This window comes from Equus asinus, chromosome 6 (assembly GCF_041296235.1).
Source record: "Equus asinus isolate D_3611 breed Donkey chromosome 6, EquAss-T2T_v2, whole genome shotgun sequence".
In the NCBI taxonomy this organism is placed as follows: domain Eukaryota; kingdom Metazoa; phylum Chordata; class Mammalia; order Perissodactyla; family Equidae; genus Equus; species Equus asinus.
In genome coordinates this window covers 39,843,488-39,863,254 of record NC_091795.1, presented here as the reverse complement: position 1 = coordinate 39,863,254, position 19,767 = coordinate 39,843,488, and the positions used below count along the sequence as shown (strand labels likewise).

Genomic DNA, 19,767 nt, shown 5'->3' with positions numbered 1-19,767 from the left:
TGAGGTAGACTGACATCTAGCAGCAACGAATAGTGCAGGCTGTGGTGTCCATACGTAGCCGCCAACAGTGGGGTATTTGCTAGAGAAGGCCCAAGGCATGGTTTGGACATTAAACACCCTTACAAATGAAACAGTATTCTGATTGATTTTAAGCCTACCAAAATATAACTGTCAAAAAACCCAAAACTGATTGCTAGCTTACTTGTATCCTATACAAAATATGAATGCTAACCCACATTACTTAGCAATATTTAAGTTTTTAATTTTAATTCTACTCAAGGTCAAAACAATTCTAGCACAGCTATTTTGAATAGACCTAAAATTAGGCATCTGTAATTTGGACCTCTGAAAATAACTCTAATATTTCCCCTGCAATAATGAAAAATGGTTGGTTGAGGTGGGGGGTGTCTTACGCATATACTGAGTACTCAGTTTCAAGGACAGAAAATTAATGAATCCAGTCTCTCCTCTTCCCTTTTCTCAATCTCACAACTAGAAATGTGCAAAAGAGGTGGAGAGCGTGGTTAGTTTGGTCAGATGGAAACTCCTTATTTTTTGTCTGGGATGCGTTTTAGCCACTGTAATGGGAGGCATAGTTTTTTTTCTTGGGGCTGGGGTCCTGGTATTATAAGATATTTAGGAACTCCCCTTTCTTCTAAGAGTTAAAACATTTTCACTACTAAATGACAAGTAAGGATAACCTTCCACAGAACCTGCAAAAATTTCAAATTTCACATTTAAATAGAGGTTATGTTGAAACATAATTTGTAATCAGTCATTACCTTCTTTCAATATATTTTATTCTGATGAAGTTACAAAAGTAGATACAAAATACTTTTATTAAAGTACAGTTAAGTGACTTAGAAAAATAGATAAAGCCCCTAAAGGTTTAAAAATACAACATAAATTTTCATGTAAAGAACATTTAAAAATATTTTAGATGATAACCAAGACTAACTGATGCAAACTATTTTCAATGTAGACCAAACATAGAATGTTGTTCTATAATAACTCTACAGCACACTGGAAATCCATCTGGATTTACAGAATACTTGTTTGGAATAGAATCTGATAATGAGAGAAAACCCAAGTGAATTTCAATGCAGTTGCTTCAATAAAATTACTGTGATCACAAGTATCATCCCCCAAAGCATTTTACAGTCTGAAACATCACAATCTAATGCAAAAAACACAGGAAAACTGAGGGATTACTATTTTCCCTCTTTGCCAGAATTCTACAATAGTAGAAACCAAATCCATTTACTGAACTGATATCAGGAGGAAATAATGTCCCTGTCGAAGGTGCTCAGTTTGGTGTCCCAGTGGCATTTTTCAGGCGAGTTCTACAGACAGGAGACGGCCTCCTAGAACCAGGCAGGGGTAACACGAGCACCATGACTGGAGCTGCTCAGGAACAAATTTCTAGGACTTACACTCCTAGGCCTGATTTGTTTATGCTTATGAGGTAATGATTTTATGTTTAGAAGCATCACTTCTAGTATAACTGCTCAAGAGAAGGCCAACAGCATAGTCAGGAAACCTCAACAATGTTTGCACAAGTCAAAATCACCACTCGGGATTGCCCCTCACGCCTCTGCACTCCTAGGAAAAGCCCCCCTTTGTTGTTATCAAAGGCGTGAGGATATAGATCTGCATTTCTCCAGCAGGCAGCTACAGGAGCTGGGGCTCTACAAGTCTGAGATGAAAGGAGATACTTTGTTAGCTGGCAGCCCTCTAAAATCACTTATTCACTGTCTGGAGAAAAATAAAGGATACATTTGGCTGTCAATACAAAAACTGTAGTACAAGGAAGTGTCAATATTTAAACAAAAATCTGCACATCATTGTCCCAACGTTTTTTAAAAGACCTGGAAGTTCAAGCACCATAGGATTCCCTGCATAATTTAGCAAGTACGTTCCACCCCATGCCTGTAATCAGGTGTGAGGATCAGCGATCAGACACAAGGAGCTGTCTTCTGATTCGGAGGGGACAGGGGAGTGAGTGCTGTGCAACAGGCATACCCTGAGCCCAGGGAGATAAACCAAAAGTGAGAGGAGCCAAAGACAGATCGATATCTTCCAACTCTTATCAAAGACTGGTTGGCCCTCTAGCCAAGTCAGAAGGCGCTCCTCTCTCCCCATTCTGCCCCCTTCCTCAGTTCTCCTGCCCTTGGATGTAAACACATAATGTTAACACATGTTTAGGTGCATTGTGGGTTACGCCAGACTAGCTTCAGAACCTGGTAATGTTTTTATTTTTTTTTTTAAAAAGGCCATTCTGAGTCTCAAATTACGAACAAATTTTTAATTTACACCCCGTTAATAAGCTGCCTTTACTACTGTTCTCATATGTGACCATCTTTGGTAAGTTCAGGGGATGAGACGTGAAGAGAGAGGCAGGATTTCTATCATTCTAAATAAATGGAGAAAAGTAAGAACACTTTTGTTTGAGAATATTTGAAATATTATAAATGATGATAAAAGTTCAACCTTAGTTGAGAAATATAATTTCATTCCTTGCAGACTTATTAAAGCCAAGAAGGTTTAAAGTCGAGAGGCAGTAACATTCTAGGTGCATCTAGAAACCTGCTTTCTTGTCCATAAGTGATCAACGGAAACATACAGAACGCCTGACAAGGACCTTTGGATAAGCTTATAATGTGGATTGTGGAATGTTTTGGAAAGGGCTTTTCTCCTTTTTCCCTAAGTGATTATCCTACTTTTTAATTCCTGAAACAAATGATGTACGGTTTCAGCCTAAATTAGATGAAACGTTTTGTTTCCTTTAAAATTCTGGATATAGTTAAGAATTTATTGAAATTGAATTATTAGAAAAATGAAGTTTCTAAGCAATTCTTTATACTCTAGTGGAATAATAAAAATAAATAACAAAAAACCTTATGAAATTGAACCTTTACCGAAGCCATCGACGATGGTGAATACTTTGCAAAAAGCACAGCTCTCAAATACAGAATGCTGATGAACTTCAAGCACTGCCAGTCTAGTATTCTTGTGCCTCAATATGTTTCAAACAGCCAGCTAGAGTTTACTAAATTCCAGAAACCTAATGACAATCAGATCTTTCCTTCACTAATGGGGAAGATTCTTTTATCCCAACAGAAATAGAATAATTTCAAGTTTTTATACAAAAACAATTAAAACAGGATAAAACTCCTATGGGGGCTCAGTCCATCCTTTGACTATAAACAGAATGAAGTCAGATTTTTTTTAACCTATTCTTCCCACTTTGTCGCTTTTAAACACACACACTCACACACGCGCGCGAACAGGTAGCAGACTAAACTTTTAGCTGTGTTATAAAATGTGTACATCTTCAATGCTTTTTATTGTGGTTCTCAAGTTTTATCCTTACTGGGATAAAGTTTGTGCATTTCTACATTACTCTTAACTAAGTATCAAGTCACAATAAAAACATATAGAAGTAATTTTTTTTAAAGGAAACTCAAAACAAAATAATCAAGTACTCCGAGTACTTTCTTACATTCTCTTATCCAGAATTTCGAGGCCTCTGAAAAACAATGTGAATGAAAATAGTGGTTCTGAGACCTAAACATGTCAATTTTTTGAGTTTTCTTTCTCTCAGCCAAAAACTACCTATTAAAATTAATCTGAATGAAGTATTTTGAAATAAAACTCTACAAGACCATCCTTAGATGCCTTAAAAAATTATTTCTGATACACACACCCACTCCTAAAAATTTAGATAGGTTTATGTGAATAAAATTCCAAATAAAGATTAAAAAATAAAGTCATTTTAGAAATAACTTTGGTTACTCCCATACCTCATATGTCATATGATGATTTAAACTGCAATCATGGATTTTGAAAAAATATACAAATATATTTTATCTATAAAAACACTAGCATACAAACTTCAAACTAAAACGTTATCCAAAGTGACACAAATGTTCTAAATCTTAAGGAAACTTAAAAATACCTCTTCTATTTATAAAATAAAAGCAGAATAAAACTGATCTGACCGCCTTACTAGGAAATTCGTTCTGGGAATCGTTAATAAATTATCGGTGAAAACTCTTAACATCCATTTATGTTGTCACCTGAAACAGACTCAATCATTTTCTTCAGTAAAAGAATAAGAAGTAAACTAATAAATTACTGGTTAGTCATCACGTACTACAGCCAAGTATGACTCTGTGACAATAACAGGAGTGGTCACATAGTGCCTCAGATTTGGCTGTCCTGAATTTCTCACTCTGAAGGTATTAAGCCAATCTACGTTTGAGACAATTTTATCACGAGACACAGACAAGAGGTGTCTTTTTATCCTGTTTTCTTAAAGTTTGTATCACTAGTCTAGAACAGATAGCAATGAGATAGCTCTAGCAGTAGCAAGAGGGTAACTGTGTTCTAGAAGAAACATTTATCTGTCTTTTGATCCAAGCTTCTCAATTAACTCCTGAAGAGGTGCCAACTCCCGCCTATCAATCAGATTAAACTCCTAAAAAGAGAAGAAAAATAAATTTTAAAAATAGATCTAAAATTAAAACTGTAAATATCATTAAGAGAAAGGATTCCCAATCCTACTTTTCTGAAACCTGAAAGAATGATGAAATGGTCTCTGTAAACATTTTAAAATGGGATCATTTTTACCCCCGAATATAGGAGACTTATTAAATAATCAACTATATGTATTAGCATGATCCTCACTGTATAAAACATTAAAATCCAAATTGTACATACATTTGCATTTACATAGACATCATCTGAAAACTATACATTGTTAGAGGCCAGCCCTGGGGCAGTGGACCTTTTACTTTCATCTCTCTCTATTTCTATCTATACTATATATCTGTATCTGTGCCATGCACCAATCTCAGAAGGAAGATAGAGAAGAGCACAGTACATTCTCCTTTGTTTGGTACACAGAACTGTAATACACAATCTCTACTATAAAGCTACCATTTTTTTCCACCAAAAAGTAACATCCAGATAGAAATATTTATATTTTGCCTATAGAATTACACATCTCTAAAGTCAGGCTAAAGGAGTCCTGATTTTTCGAGATCTTTTCCAAACAATGTGAATTATTTTGACTTAAGAAAATTCCAATTCCAACTAAGGGCCCATAAGGCAATAGGCCACATCTCTGGAAGGGGATGTTTCTAGCTGCTGACTTCCTAGGATGTGGCCTGAAGTGGGACTTCTGAAAACTTAACTCAGGGGCGGCCTGGTGGTACAGTGGTTAAGTTTGCACATTCTGCTTTGGTGGCCTGGGGTTTGCCAGTACGGATCACAGGCATGGACCTAGGCAGCACTTGTCAAGCCATGCTGTGGCAGGTGTCCCACACATATAAGAAGAGGAAGATGGGCTCAGATGTTAACTTAGAGCCAGTCTTCCTCAGCAAAAAGAGGAGATTTGGCAGTAGTTAGCTCAGGGCTTATCTTCCTCAAAAACAAAACCCAAAACGCAAAACAAAACAAAAAATCTTAACCCAAGGTAGCAGCTAACAAATTCTTCCCAATCTCTTCCAGGCACAGACATCTCATGGCACAATCCAAATGCAGGCATTTTTCCACAGCATCCCTTCAACCAGCAGTGGCGACGGAACAGGAGGGTATGGATAAGCTTTCTTGGGTTTTTGGTGCTCCCTGTCACAAACTAACTAGAGACTTGGGGCAGCCAGAGGCAAAGGGCCTAAGATGGGGGTGATGCTTTCCAAGCTGCTATGCATACCAATGAAACAAACAACATGGAAAAGAGAACAGAATAGAGAACTCTTTTTATACTTAGCTCTACATGTATAAATAAGACATTGCTCTTATTAAAGCTACCAATCCAAGTAAGTCCAAGTCAAAGCACACAGAAGTCAACAGTGCCCAACTTACCTGAACAAAGAAAATAAAGTGCTTAAAGGAGGTGTTGAGGTGGGCCTCCTCTTGCAGCTGCATCACAGAATCAAAGTGCTGGTGATAAATATGGGCATAAACCCTGAAGAGACGCTTTAGAATGGTCTTTGCCACAGACATAAAGTTTTTGGGAAACGGGACACCTGTAATCAAATACACATATATATTGATCAGTCTTTTACCTAATTGAAGATCAGAAAGTGCAGACACTGCCATTAGCAACTCCAACACACAAACACACACATTCACAAATACAAGCCTATTTCCATACATTTTTTGGAAAGGCAAGGAAAAAAATCCCAAACCTAGGTATATGAGGTATCCTCACATACTGCACTTTTTTGGAGTGCCTTGTAGGCACAGGTATCAAGTTATATAAGATGCTACTGAATCAAAGTTAAAATAAACATAATGTTAGTTGTTTAATATTGGAGAGTTTCTTCCCAAGATTAAATGCAACAAGAATAAGTATTTGGACTACAAATAGAAAATTTTTATGTTTTGTAATTTCTAACTCTAAAAAAATTTTTTACACACACACATACATACTCAGCCAGGACTGGAAACTCTCCTAAGCAAAAGAAAAAGAAAGGCAGACTTTGAGTCATAATCTGCTGTTTACAAATAAGAAGTACTTTGTCTTCCGAATTACTCTGAAAAGCCAATTTTCTTTCTTAAACTAGGAGTCCCCAACTTTTTATTTTATTTTTTTAAAGTGCTATTTCTGTGTTCCTGTAGTCTAAGAAGGGGATATACTTCCTGAAAAAGGGAAGAAGGGGATCTCCTTATTTTTCAAAAACAATAAACACCTCCTTTGAAAAGAACAGGGAGAGGGTTTGGTAATCTCTCTCCAAGCAGTGCAGATGGGGATGCAAGGGGTTACATGCCTGAGAATTTGGGATGACAACATCAGAGTCTTTTAGAAAACAGTGACAGGAGAAAGACAATACAACTGGCACTGAGTACAGTAAATAAATACGTAAGGCGGCATCTGCTTCCAAAATAACCCAAATTAGTTGGCCTTAAAGGTCTGTTCCAGAACTCTACTCTTGAAACATTTTATTTTCTTCAATCTTTCAAAAAACCAAGGCTAACACACTTTTTCCTTCCCTGCATTTTGTTTTCTTTAGTTTATTTCTCAATCAGACTGTAATAGCTTGAAATTTAGTCTATTTTGCTCTTGTAAGCTGATTTTTGTGGGTTTTATTCACCAGCCTTGGCTAACAACTTGCCTTTTCAAATATTATTCTGGAGCTTATGGGCATGTTTTTTGAACAGGGTCTTGTACTCACGCATTGAAAAGATGAATTTTTAAGTCAAACTCCTTTACTCTCTGAATTTATAAATGGGCATCTTGCTAATAAAAGGAACAGTAATAACTTGGATATAGTACTTAAAGATGAATAATAAGCACAACCAGAGGCACTCACAACTAGAACATACAACTATGTACTGGGGGGCTTTGAGGGGGAAAAGAAAAAAAAGATCAGAAACAGATGTTAGCTGAGGTGGCAATCTTAAAAAAAATGAATAATAAACAATTCTGCCTAATAAGAATAAATAATCCTCATAAGTAAGATGTGGATAATAATAGTCTAATGAGAGGGAAAAGAATTCCACAGAACATTAGGATGAATTACTGAGAATGTGAAGCTGAGAAAAAAGAATAAAGTAAAAAATATTCCTTATCTTCCTAATGAATCAAGAAATACAAGTAATTTGTTTTAATCTAAGCACTTTTCAAGCTGAATTTAACAGAAACATTCAAGCACAATCAATATGCAATAAAGAATCTATGAGGAAGGAAATAAAAGGTTTAATAATGGAATTGAAAAGTTGACCAACAGCAAACAGACCAAGTGTAACAGCATGATGTACATTTTTCTCTTGAAAGATCCTCTGATTAGACTGCAAAAAGAATCTGCTATGTTCTGAATGTCTGTGTCTCCCCTAAAATTCCTATGTTGAAATCCTAACCTCCCAGGTGACGGTATTAGGAGGTGGGGCCTTTTGGAGGTGATTAGGTCACGAGGGCAGAGTCTTCATGAATGGGATTAGCGCCCTTATAAAAGAGGCACCAGAGAGGTTGCGGCCCCTCCACCCTGTGAGGACCAGGTGAGAAGTCGGCAGTCTGCAACCAGAAGTGAGCCTTCACTAGAACCCCGTCATGCTGCAGCCTGATCTTGGACTTCTGGCCTTGACAACTGTGAGAAATAAATTTCTCTTGTTTATAAGCCATCCAGTCTTTGGTATTTTTGTTATACCAGCCTGAACAGACAAGACAGAATCCAACAATATGTTGTTCATTAGACACCCTTAAACTGAAAATGACAAGTACCGATCGCATCCGTGAATACCAATGCCAAATCTTAATGAGAATATTAGATAATAAAAAATACTCTTCCAGCAGATCATTAAAAAAAAAATACTGGAGAAAACCTTATGGTCATCACCAACAGATATTGGAAAAGCATCTCATAAAATACCACCATAACTGATTCAGAAATCAGTCACACACCTCTAACCAAAAGCAACATTCCTTCTTAATGCTGAAATACTAGAAGCACTCGCATAAAAGTAAGGAAACAAGAAAAGGATGTCTGCCATCATCACTATTACTCAGCACTGTTCTGGAAGTACTAGTTGACGAAATTAGATAAGAGTTACACAAGAAGTATATATATCAGAAAGGAAGCAGCAAAATTAATATTATCTTAATATGAGGTGATTGTATACTTTAAAAACTCAAGAAAACCAACCCAAAACAACAGAAACAATCAGAACCTGATGATCAACTTATATAAAATTTTACATAAAATGTATGTAACAATCAACAGCTTTCCTATATACTAAACAGTAACCAGTTGGAAACCAGATATGAATAAAAAACATTAAATGCCTAGGAATAAACTTAAGAAACTTGAAGGATTAGCATAAAGTAAACTACAGAATTTCACAAGAAGAAATTAGAAATAAATAAAAAATGTGAATAAATGAAGAAAAATACCTTATTCTAGGATAGGAAGTCTCAGAATTGTCAAGAGAACAAGAATCCTGTATTAATCTACAAATTGAATGAAACCGTAATCAAAATCTCACAAAGGTCTTTTTTTTACCTTGGCAAAATGATTCTAAGTTCTTTGGAAGAACAAATATCCCAGAATAGCCATGAATATTCTGAAAAAGAAAAGTAAGGAAGAGAGACGAGCCCTAAAAGATGCTCAAAGATATATGGCCATGGTATTTAAAACAGTGTGGAATTTCCATAGGAACAGATAAACATTAAAAGACTCCAAAATATGTGGCAATTTGGTGTACACATATGATAATGAGGGGAGAAGAGACACATATATTTGATAAACGGTATTGGGAAAACTGGCTAGCATTTATAAAATTGGAAAAAAGTTAAAGGAGCATTGAGAAAAAAATTCCTGAGAGAACAAAGACTTAAATGTTTAAAAACAAAACCACAGAGCTAGTAAATGAAAACATGGGCAAATATTTTAATAATCTTGAAGAAGGGAAAACTTTTCTAATCATTGTATTAAAACCCAGATGTCATAAAGGAAAAGATTAATAGGGCAAAATAAGAAAGTTATATATAGTAAAAACACCTCGTGAACAAAAGGCAACCTGGGGAACACTACATACAACACGTGTGACAAAGAGCTAATACATTTAACATACAAAGAAATGGACAAAGGATATAAAAAGAAAACACACGATGATCAATAAACTAACAAATGCTCAATCTCATCAGTATTTTAAAAACATACACTAAAACAGGTATTTATTCACCCAAATTAGAAAAGATAAAAAAATCAGTATTGATAAAGAAACACAGGCAGACACAAACCTGGCTGGAGGAAAGTATGTATTTACAATCTTTTTGGAGAGGAATTTGGCAGTCTCTATTACATTTTTTTTAAAGTAATGAAGCATTAAAAAGAACACAACACATTTACCATCTAAAAAGAGAATAGTTCTACAACATTAACTCACCAATCTTAGAAGGAAAAAGAGTTTCATCATCAAGTTGATCCTGAACCCAAGTCATCAAATAGTCAATGTATTTTGGTGCAGAACATTTGATTGGCTTTTTAATATTAGTACCATCTGCCCAATGATATTCATATCTGAAGAGAAAAAAGTTTTACTGATAAAGTTTTCAAAAACATGAACAGATGTGCAACTTGTAATCAAAGTAGGTTCACATTTTGTCAAGAGAAGTTATATATATAACTTCAGTAAATTACCTAACGTTCTACTGAAAATCACTGAGAGTTCCCTATAGAATCATTCTGAAATGTGATGGCTATAATTGGAAGAGAAGAGAGAATGTGGCAGCTGGCAGTGCCGGAATTTGTGTTTTATAATGCAGCCCTGGAAAAGATAAAGGAACTGCATTCCTGTCTGCTAGGAAGAGTGCTGAGGACCAGGTATGGGGCTGATAGATCCACCACGTTCTGAGATCCTTGGCCATCAAGTTATCACCAATAGACCAAGACTATAAAACCTCGTTTCCTGGAGAGGGTGTTGAAGAAACATCCTTAGACATGAATCTTTTTCCCCCTCATCTTTGCTGAGCTAGAATTATTAACAAGACTTACACAAAACTTGACTAGGCAAAGCATTTAAGTCATGGAAAAGTTTAATTTTCCTATTTATTTTATTTAAATTTCTTTTAAGGAAATTTGAGGGATAAAACTTACAAGACAAAATAAAAATATCTCTCCTAAAATTATGTATTAAAAATAGGACTACCAAGTCATTGGGGACTTTTTTTTTCCTTTATACCTATACCAAATTCAGGAAAAAAAATTTTTTCCAAGAGGTAAATATCCTGCTAACCTCCATCATCACATAAAATCAGTCATTTATTACAGGAAAAAAGAATGGAAGGAAACACTAAAACATTAATCCCATCACACTGACTGAACATTATGGGTGATAAAGAGTTCCATCTCTTTCTTAATATTTCTTGAAATTTACTATAGTCAAGTTTTTCAAATCTAGCACCTTTAAACTAGATAACTAAAGCAGTACAATTTAGAAATACCTGACACTACACACAAGAAAAAATAATCAAATACTAAAGGTCAACTAAAAACTCTTCCAAGAAATTCATCTAAAAACCAGAAACAGAATTGTAAATGTTAATAAAATTGAAAAAATAACTTTTGCAATGCAAGATAAACCTAACTCAAATTTCTTTACTTTTGCCCCTATAACTGAATACTTACCATAATGCAATTATAAAATTAAAACAAGTACCACATACAAAAGTATTTAATAACTAAAAGTTAATAGTTAAGTATTCAAGAACTCATAAAATTGAACTGCTTTTACACAAGCAAACAGATAAGAAAAATAACAAGTCTTTATTATTTAATTTATATCAATTAGTGATTAGCTTTATTTAGTAATTCAAATACCTATATAATAGGCAGTATATGTACCTTGGACCTGCAGACATGACTGGGCAGCTTGCTTCAGTGCAGAATTCTGTAATAGTTCCATATAACATGTTGATCTGGTTGAAGAAATCCACAGCTTGAAAGATAATAGCAGAATTGTGTTAAAATGTCTGTGTAAACACGATAAAACATCAGATCTCTCATGTGAAGGAAAAATGGACAATGCATTCAAGTTCTTTGCTGAATCCTGGGGAGATTCCACAACCCAGGGGTACTATAAATTCTCTTCTTAAGCTGGCACACCTAAGTTAACTTTTTATATATATTCGCTTTTAATATAGTAAGCTTTTAGCCAGGATTTAACAGCAGGAGAATAAAGTGTCAGAGATAATTCTAACTTAAGGGTGACTGTTATGTCATTAGATAGACCATTTGATTATATCCAAGGGAATGAGAAAATCCATAGCTTCTTATTGACCTGCACCAGACAATACCATTTATGTTAGGAAAGAGATGAAATGTGTGGTGAAATATACCGTTGAGGGAGAAGGTGTATCAGCTGTATCAGGTGTTTAAAAAATCTAATTCATCATAAAAAATTGAGGCCTAATGCATATTGAGGACATAAAAAAGACACAGGATAACATGCCTTGCCCTGGAGTCTCCAGCTCACAGAATGGACAAAATTGTAAAAGATGAATAATACAACATATAAGATAGCAGCCAAAGGCCAACAACAAGTGCTGGAGAGTTCAGAGAAAAAGCGACATCTCTAGGAGCTGAGGCAGCAAGGAGAACTTCCTAAAGGAGCTTCAGCTAGATCTGGAAGAAAATGGAAGAGGAAGAGGTGAGTACTGAACTTAATGGAGTGAAACATATTACTCTGTGCAAAGAGAACCACGTAAGCCTTGGAAAATTTAAAAAATGTTTTAGTTCCCTATCTAAAGGAGTACCTAAAAGCCAACTAGGGCTTTTCCAAGTTTCTTAAAAAACAAGTAGATAGGGGCTGGCCCTGTGGCCCAGTGGTTAAGTTTGCGCGCTCCGCTGCAGGCAGTCCAGTGTTTCGTTAGTCCGAATCCTGGGCGCGGACATGGCACTGTTCATCAGACCACGCTGAGGCAGCGTCCCACATGCCACAACTAGAAGAACCCACAACGAAGAATACACAACTATGTACCGGGGGGCTTTGGGGAGAAAAAGGAAAAAATAAAATCTTTAAAAAAAAAAAAAACAAGTAGATAAAAAAAGTGCTATCTTGTCAAAAGGAATTTTATGCAAAACTTCCTCACTTACAAACTTCCGTCTTAACCAGTCATGTTTCCAAGAAAGTAATACTTAAGCACTCAATATTCATTCAAAACAAAGAATATGCCCAGATGGTGTGCTGGCTTATTGTTCTAAAGCAGCCGTTCTCAAAATGTGATCCAGGGATCCCTGTTTCAGGAGGGATCTGGAAGGCCAGAACCGTTTTAACTGCTCTTTTCACTTTCCTTCCCCTGGGAGGCACAGTGGCATAGTCCAGAGGATCCATGTTGACACCACAACAGACTGAATGCAGAAGCAGCTATGAGAACCCAGCTGTCACCTATTAAGCCAGACATTAAATAAGATTTGCAAACATGTAAAACAATGCCACACTTCTCACTAAAATTTATTTTGGAAAACGACTATTTTTCATAAAAATATATTTATGTTAAAATGTAATGGGTTTATTATTGTTATTCTTGGATAAACTTAAAAATAAGTATTTAAAATTTCTCAGTTGTAATGTCTAAGACAGTAAGTATCACTAGATATAACCTACATAATTAAAAGCTCTTTGGGGTTCTCAATAATTTTTAAGAGAATAAAGAGATCCTGAGAGCAAAGGGTTTCAGCACAGCTGATCCAGAGCAATAAGTCTGAAAGAAAAATCTAAGGCTGAAGAAGGCCAACGAATGCCTTCAGAATAAAAGATAATTTGAATAAGGTTAAAAAAAAGGGGGGCCTCTTTTCTCAATACATAGTCCTTCACATGGTTCACACATATAATGAAAAATCTAAATTCCATCCACTCCAACCCCACCCCTACACACAGGTAACCACTATATTAATTTTTTCTGTCTCTGCTCCCTAAGTTTCTTTATCCTATCTTACACAAAAGATAACATATCACATAGTTCTGCACCTTGTTTTTTTCTCTTAGTAATATGAATAAAGGTTTTTTAATTAATTGAGAAAAACAAAATTTTTCTTAATGTGCTACATTCTATTTCTATTGGACAGAGCTGATCAAGGCAATGATTATTAATAACTGATTAATACCACATAAAAAGACAACTAGACACTGGAAGTATCTATACTGCTGGAAGTATATACCACCACCTCTGCAGTAGTCTTACAAACAAAAATCAAATCTGAATTTGATCAAAGCTCCAAATCTGTGCTAACATGATAGTCACTAGCCACATATGGCTACTTACATTAAAATGAAATCAAATTTAAAATTCAGTTCCAGTCACACTAGCTACATTTCAAGTGCTGAAAGCCACAGCGCAGACATAGAACATTTGCATCCCACACAAAGTTCTATTGGACAGTGCTGCTCTAGATCCAACATTTACAGGAAATCAAAGGAGGAACAGAACATGATAATGGATGCCTTGGGGATATGATCAGCAAAATTCACACTGTGGAAAACAAATGAACTGATTTCAATAACAAAAAAAAAAAATAGAGAGGCAAAAAGGTTGCAATGAGGGAGAACCTATGAATTAACAGAGTTAAAAAACACACATATAGGCCTTGTTGGATCCTGATTTAAAACCACCACATACTTTTTAAAAAAGAAACATTAATAGGACAATCAGGGGAAACGTGAACATTGACTGGATATTTGATAATGTAAAGGAATGACAGTCTTGTCACTATCTTTAAAAGGGGAAGTTCTTATCTTTTAGAGATACTGAAATATTTATAGATGAAATAATATGTCTCAGATTTGCTTCAAAATACTCAGGGTGTGATATAGAAGTAGCACAAGCGGCCATGAATTGATAATTGCTGCAGCTGGACAATTGCTACCTGGGAATTCACTGTACTAGTTCCTCTCCTTTTTTATGTTTGAACATTTCCATTAAAAAGTTAAAAAAATTCCTGGAATATCTGAGATTCCTAACAGGTTTAAACCTCATCACTCAGAACTGGTCTCATGTCAGAAATGACAGATTAATATTCAAATCTCTAGCCTCAGCACACCCTTGTGTGTCATGTACTTACTTTCTTGAACTCAGAGTGACTTTCAGCTCATGAGTCAAGTTCCTCTTGACTACTCCTAAGTCACAACAATCAAGTGAGTGACGATATGAACTGCAATGACTTTCTGTAGACATGGGCAGATGACAGCTCTGGGAGTGGGGGACAACTGTACAGATGGATTCCCTACAAAGTCATGGTCCACCATGGGCAGAATCTTTGCATTTATCAATCTTTTCTTTGACTTTACTCAGCACCACTCTCCGCAGAAATTACCCACAAAGCACTCACCATCTCCCCTCCGGTCTCTGCTCAGCCACAAAAGCTACAACCAAGCACTCTAAAGAGAACAAAGTTTTGGATGTATTTGTACTTATGGTTTCTTTAAAGATAATCCATTATCTTACTTACAACAGTTATACCTATAAAATAAAATTAACAAAAAAATTTTAGCAAAATCTTCCTATAAACCAGCAAAGTTGAATGTTATTAAAAACTTACTGTTAACGGCAATCCATTCATTAAGGTCTTCTCCCTCTGGCAACATTACAGCTTGTCTCAGATTCCCACTTCCCAGAGTTGCTTCTGCATGTTTTAAGAGTTCATACTGATGAGACCCTTCAGGGATATTCTTCTTCGGTTTGAATGTTTTAGAAGAGCGGCTGCTGCTGTTAAGTTAAAAGTAAATCGATTTTTAGGACTGCAAGCAGAATGGCATAATTTTAGGTACACAAATTGCTCTACAAAATAAAATAAAAAATACTCCTTGAAAAGTGCCAGGATGGGGAGGTGGGGAGTGTATGATCACAATAAAAGAATGCTTTAATTTTTTTTTCCTCACATAGAAACAGGATTAGCAGCACAATTTCACACAGAAGGCAATTTTACTATGCCTCACGAAAGCAGTCTGCTGTAACAGAAAGGGCACTTTAACGAGAAGAAGAAATCTGGCTTCTAGTCCTTAATTGGCCCCTATCTCTGTGACTGCCTGAGAAACCTAACCTCCTTTCAGTCTCAATTTCCACCTACAGAAGATGGTGCTGGGAGGGAGGCAGCCCTAAGGTTCTCATAGTTCAAAAATCCAGTTTTCTGTATCAAAATATTTGGGATGCCATCAAAGCAAACCACAGAAGTAACACTAACATTTTGAAGTTTTTTAGCAGGGAAAATAAGTGAGACAGAAACAACTGGTTGTTGGGGGGAAAATAACTTTATTCCTATCTCACACCATCTGTAAGGAAGGTCCTCTTAACAAGACAAAAAACCCAGAAACTTAAAAAAAAAAAAAAGGACAGATTTAAAATCATAACAATTAAAACTTCCACAACAGAGCCAAAAAAACACATAACAAAAAAAGTACTTGCAATATATATTACAAAGGACTAACTGGATAATAAAGGGCTTCTATAATCTGTTAAGAAAAAGGTAAGGAATCCTTTAGAAAAATGGGCTAAGGAGATGCGTATGCAATTCAGAAGGGAAAATACAATGACCAATGAACTTCTGAAAACCTGTTCAATTAAAGTAAGACTTATTTTTCCTTAATCTGAGCATCAAAAGTTAAAACAATTACATTAAGTGTGGGTTAGGGTATAGAAAAATTAGTACTTTAATACACCATTGGTGAAAGTGTAAAGTGTATAACACTTTGGGAGGGCAATACAGCAGTATCTATTAAGACTGAAACGCTTTTCAACCCATTCCTTCTACTTCTAGGTACCTCTCCTAGACATTGATAAGTATGCGTTTTCCAAGAGTTTTATAGTGAAAAACATGGAACAATCCTAAAGCTTCTTAGTTGAGGAATGAATAAATAAACAAAGTATGGTACATCCGCATCGTGGAATAGTGCATAGTAAAGAAGAACAAGACAGAGCTACAGGTATTCACATGGAAAGATCTCAAGACACGGTTAAACACATTACAGAGCCAAATGTAGAGCTGCCCATTTTGTATACGCATAGAAAGTGTCAGAAAGGATACACATCAAACTGATTCTTACTGGTGATCACTTCTAGGAAGAGGAAGAGAACAGAAATGTGGACTTTGACGTTACCTGAGTAATCTGAATTCTAACTAAGACTGATTAAGAAGTAAAAAGGAATTATGAAAACACTAAAAATCAAATATGGAAAGTTTTTAATAGGATAAAGACCTACATTTAATGGGGAAGTACTAAATTAGAAAGAATGGTCCTTTACAAATAGAAAGAAGCTGTGAATGACAAGCTAAAATATGGAAAACTAACACAGAAGATTCAATATGATCTTCATCTAAATTAAGACTTTCATACTTCAAATGGCACTCTCAAGACTGTGAAAACAATCCACAAATTGGGAGAAAATATTCGCAAATCAAAGATAGGATAAGGGACTAGTGTCCAGGATACAAAATTCTTATAACTCAAAAACGAAAGGACAGGGGGCAGCCTGGTGGCACAGCGGTTAAATTGGCACGTTCTGCTCTGGCAGCCTGAGGTTCTCCGGTTCGCATCCCGGGCGTGGACCTACACACAGCTTGTCAAACCATGCTGTGGCAGGCGTCCCACATATAAAACAGAGAAAGATGGGCACGGATGTTAGCTCAGGGCCAGTATTCCTCAGCAAAAAGAGGAGGACTGGCGGCAGATGTTAGCTCAGGGATAACCTTCCTCAAAAACAAAACACAAAAACAAAAACAAAACAAAAACGATCAAAGGATCTGAATAGATGTTACTCCAAAGAAGATATACAAATGGCCAATAAGCGCACGAAACGATGCTCAGTATCATTAGCCATCAGGGAAATGCAAATTAAAATCATGATGAGATATCATTTCACACCCACTTAGGATGGCTATAATCAAAAAAACAATTAACAAGTGCTTGGGAGGGTGTGGGAAAATTCAAACTCACACAGCACCAGTAGGAACGTAAAATGGTGCAGTGCTTTGAAAAAGTTTGGCAGTTCCTCAAAAGGTTAAACAAAGTTACAGTATAACTCAGCAATTCCACTCCTAGATATATACCCAAGAGAAATAAACACATACATATATACAAAAACCTGTACGGGAAAGTTCATAGCAGCATTATTCATAATAGCCAGAAAGTGGAAATTCAAACGTCCATCAACAAAACAAAGTCTGAAAGAAATAAACAGCCTCACATTTAGGTCCAAAAAGCAGCTTAGCAACTGTGCATCCACAAACAAACCACTAACTAAACACTGACTCCTAAGAAAAAGACTTGGGGTGGGAGGGAGATAGTATTCTAGAAATACGGCAATTTGCAACTAAAATCTAAATCATACAGACTTTTTGACACCGTAATCATCCTTTGGAGATCACACCTTTAGGAAAATAATCCAAAGGAGGGAAAAAGTGGTTTGGACAAAGATATTCCTAGTAGTGCTATTTGAGAATAGCAAAATACTGGAAAGAATCCAAATTTCTCACAATAAGTAACTGGGTAGACAGATACACGCTGGTAGAACACCCATACGTAATCATCGGCCAACTGGCCTCAATCCTCTACTTCTCCCTAATTCTCATCTTCATACCACTCGCAAGCACCATCGAAAACAACCTTCTAAAGTGAAGAGTCCCTGTAGTATATCACACATTACCCTGGTCTTGTAAACCAGAAAAGGGGGAAACATTCCCCCCAAGGACTGTCAAGGAAGAAGCTCTAGCTCCACCATCAACACCCAAAGCTGAAATTCTACTTAAACTATTCCTTGATTTCCTCCCCTAAACGACAACAATCCATCCTCATGTGCTATGTCAGTATTAAACTGGGTTCTCAGTAGACAAAGCCACCCTTACCCGATTTTTTGCCTTCCACTTCATTCTACCCTTTATCATCACAGCCCTGGTAATCGTCCATCTACTATTCCTCCACGAAACAGGATCCAACAACCATACACGCTGGTTATGAAACACTAGGAAATTTAATAAAAACGCCAAGTATGTGGGTGATGTCCATAACTAAAAATGGATCTTTAGTCAACCACACCACACACATTTAAGCAATATAGCGAGCAGAGAGAGCCACCTGAGAATAATAAGGCGCCAGAGCAACGCTCCTCAAACCTTAACGAACTTAAGAATCATCAGAGAGTTTACCAACTTTTCCATGTAAGCCTTATTTGGGCCCAGGCGTTATCTCTAAAACAGGATTCTACCGAGGAGAAGTTGATTACAAAAAGTCACAAAGTGGGCTGAATCAGACGCACACAGCGGTGTGCCTGCAAGGCCCGCAGCTAGACCGCAAGCTTCTCAAACGGCCGCACTCCACATCTTCCTGGGGCGGCCTTTTTCCGGGGGGGAAACTTAATACTGACGATAATAAAACCGGACAAACGGGGGAGGAAAAAGCGAAGTCAGCGTGGATCGTTACTGGGAGGCTCAAAACGAGAGAAACCCGGAGCCCTCGGCGCAACCCGCGGCTCCGCCCTCGGGGGCGCTCAGGCGGAAAAGTTCCGAGGCGCCGCCGGCCCCGGGGCCTTTCTGCTCCCCAACCTTCTCGCTCCGCTTCCTTTGCCTCGAGCTTCATCTCCGTCTGCCTCCGCCCACGTCCCGGTCTCCCTCATGGCCCCTCCAGGCGGCCAAGCAAGCGCCGGCCGGCCACCCCGACCCCGACCCCGACCCCGGGCGCCGGTCCTCGCCTCAGGCGCCCGTTCGCCTCCTCCCCTGACCTCGGCCCTCAGCCCTCAGCGGGGCACACTCACAAGAGGAAGCTCATCTTCTATCCTCAACGGGGAGCGGAGGGGCCCCTGGCCCCCGCCGCGGTCAAAAGACGGAGCCGGCGCGGGAACCGAGAGAGCGCGACCGTCCTCAGCTCGCGGACAGCCGAAGCACGGGCCGCCACTGCTTCGAGCCGGGGGTCGAGCCGGTGCAAGCCAGCGCGAGCCGCGGTGCCCGCCTCGCCCGCCTCCCCCACCTCGCCGAGCCGAAATGCGGAACCAGCAAAATCTCGCGAGCGAAGGCTTCGCTCTGCCCCGCCTCACCGAGAGGGACTCGACGAGCCCCCATCAGCCCCGCCCACTCCCGCAGCTCAGCCAATCAGCAGCCTCCGGATCGGGACTTCCTTCTCGCGGAGGCGTGGTGGCCTCGGGGGCCTGGGCCGGGGAAAGTGCCTGGTTTTGTGCTTGGTACGACTTGTTGGTGCTGGGTGAAGTTCCTGCTCAGTGGATGGCGGGGTCTATGTGTGAGCGCTGCGATTTTTAAATTTTTAAATGAAGATATAATT

General features: G+C 37.7%; 1 protein-coding gene across 2 annotated transcripts; it reads right to left on the bottom strand.

The window, feature by feature from the left end:
- Nucleotides 1-783: 783 nt before the first annotated feature.
- MOB1A (MOB kinase activator 1A) lies at nt 784-19,523 on the bottom strand. Of its 2 annotated transcripts, none has more exons than XM_014829774.3 (6): nt 19,247-19,523; nt 15,042-15,208; nt 11,349-11,442; nt 9,892-10,025; nt 5,869-6,032; nt 784-4,480 (listed from the first exon to the last, which is right to left on the bottom strand). In XM_014829774.3, the coding sequence occupies exons 1-6, from the start codon at nt 19,258-19,260 to the stop codon at nt 4,403-4,405; spliced, it is 651 nt and encodes a 216-aa protein (XP_014685260.1). In that variant the 5' UTR covers nt 19,261-19,523; the 3' UTR covers nt 784-4,402. The 2 variants fall into 2 exon arrangements, with proteins under 2 accessions (XP_014685260.1, XP_044628625.1); XM_044772690.2 differs by having other exon boundaries at nt 15,042-15,205; nt 19,247-19,476.
- Between the last annotated feature and the right edge of the window lie 244 nt (nt 19,524-19,767).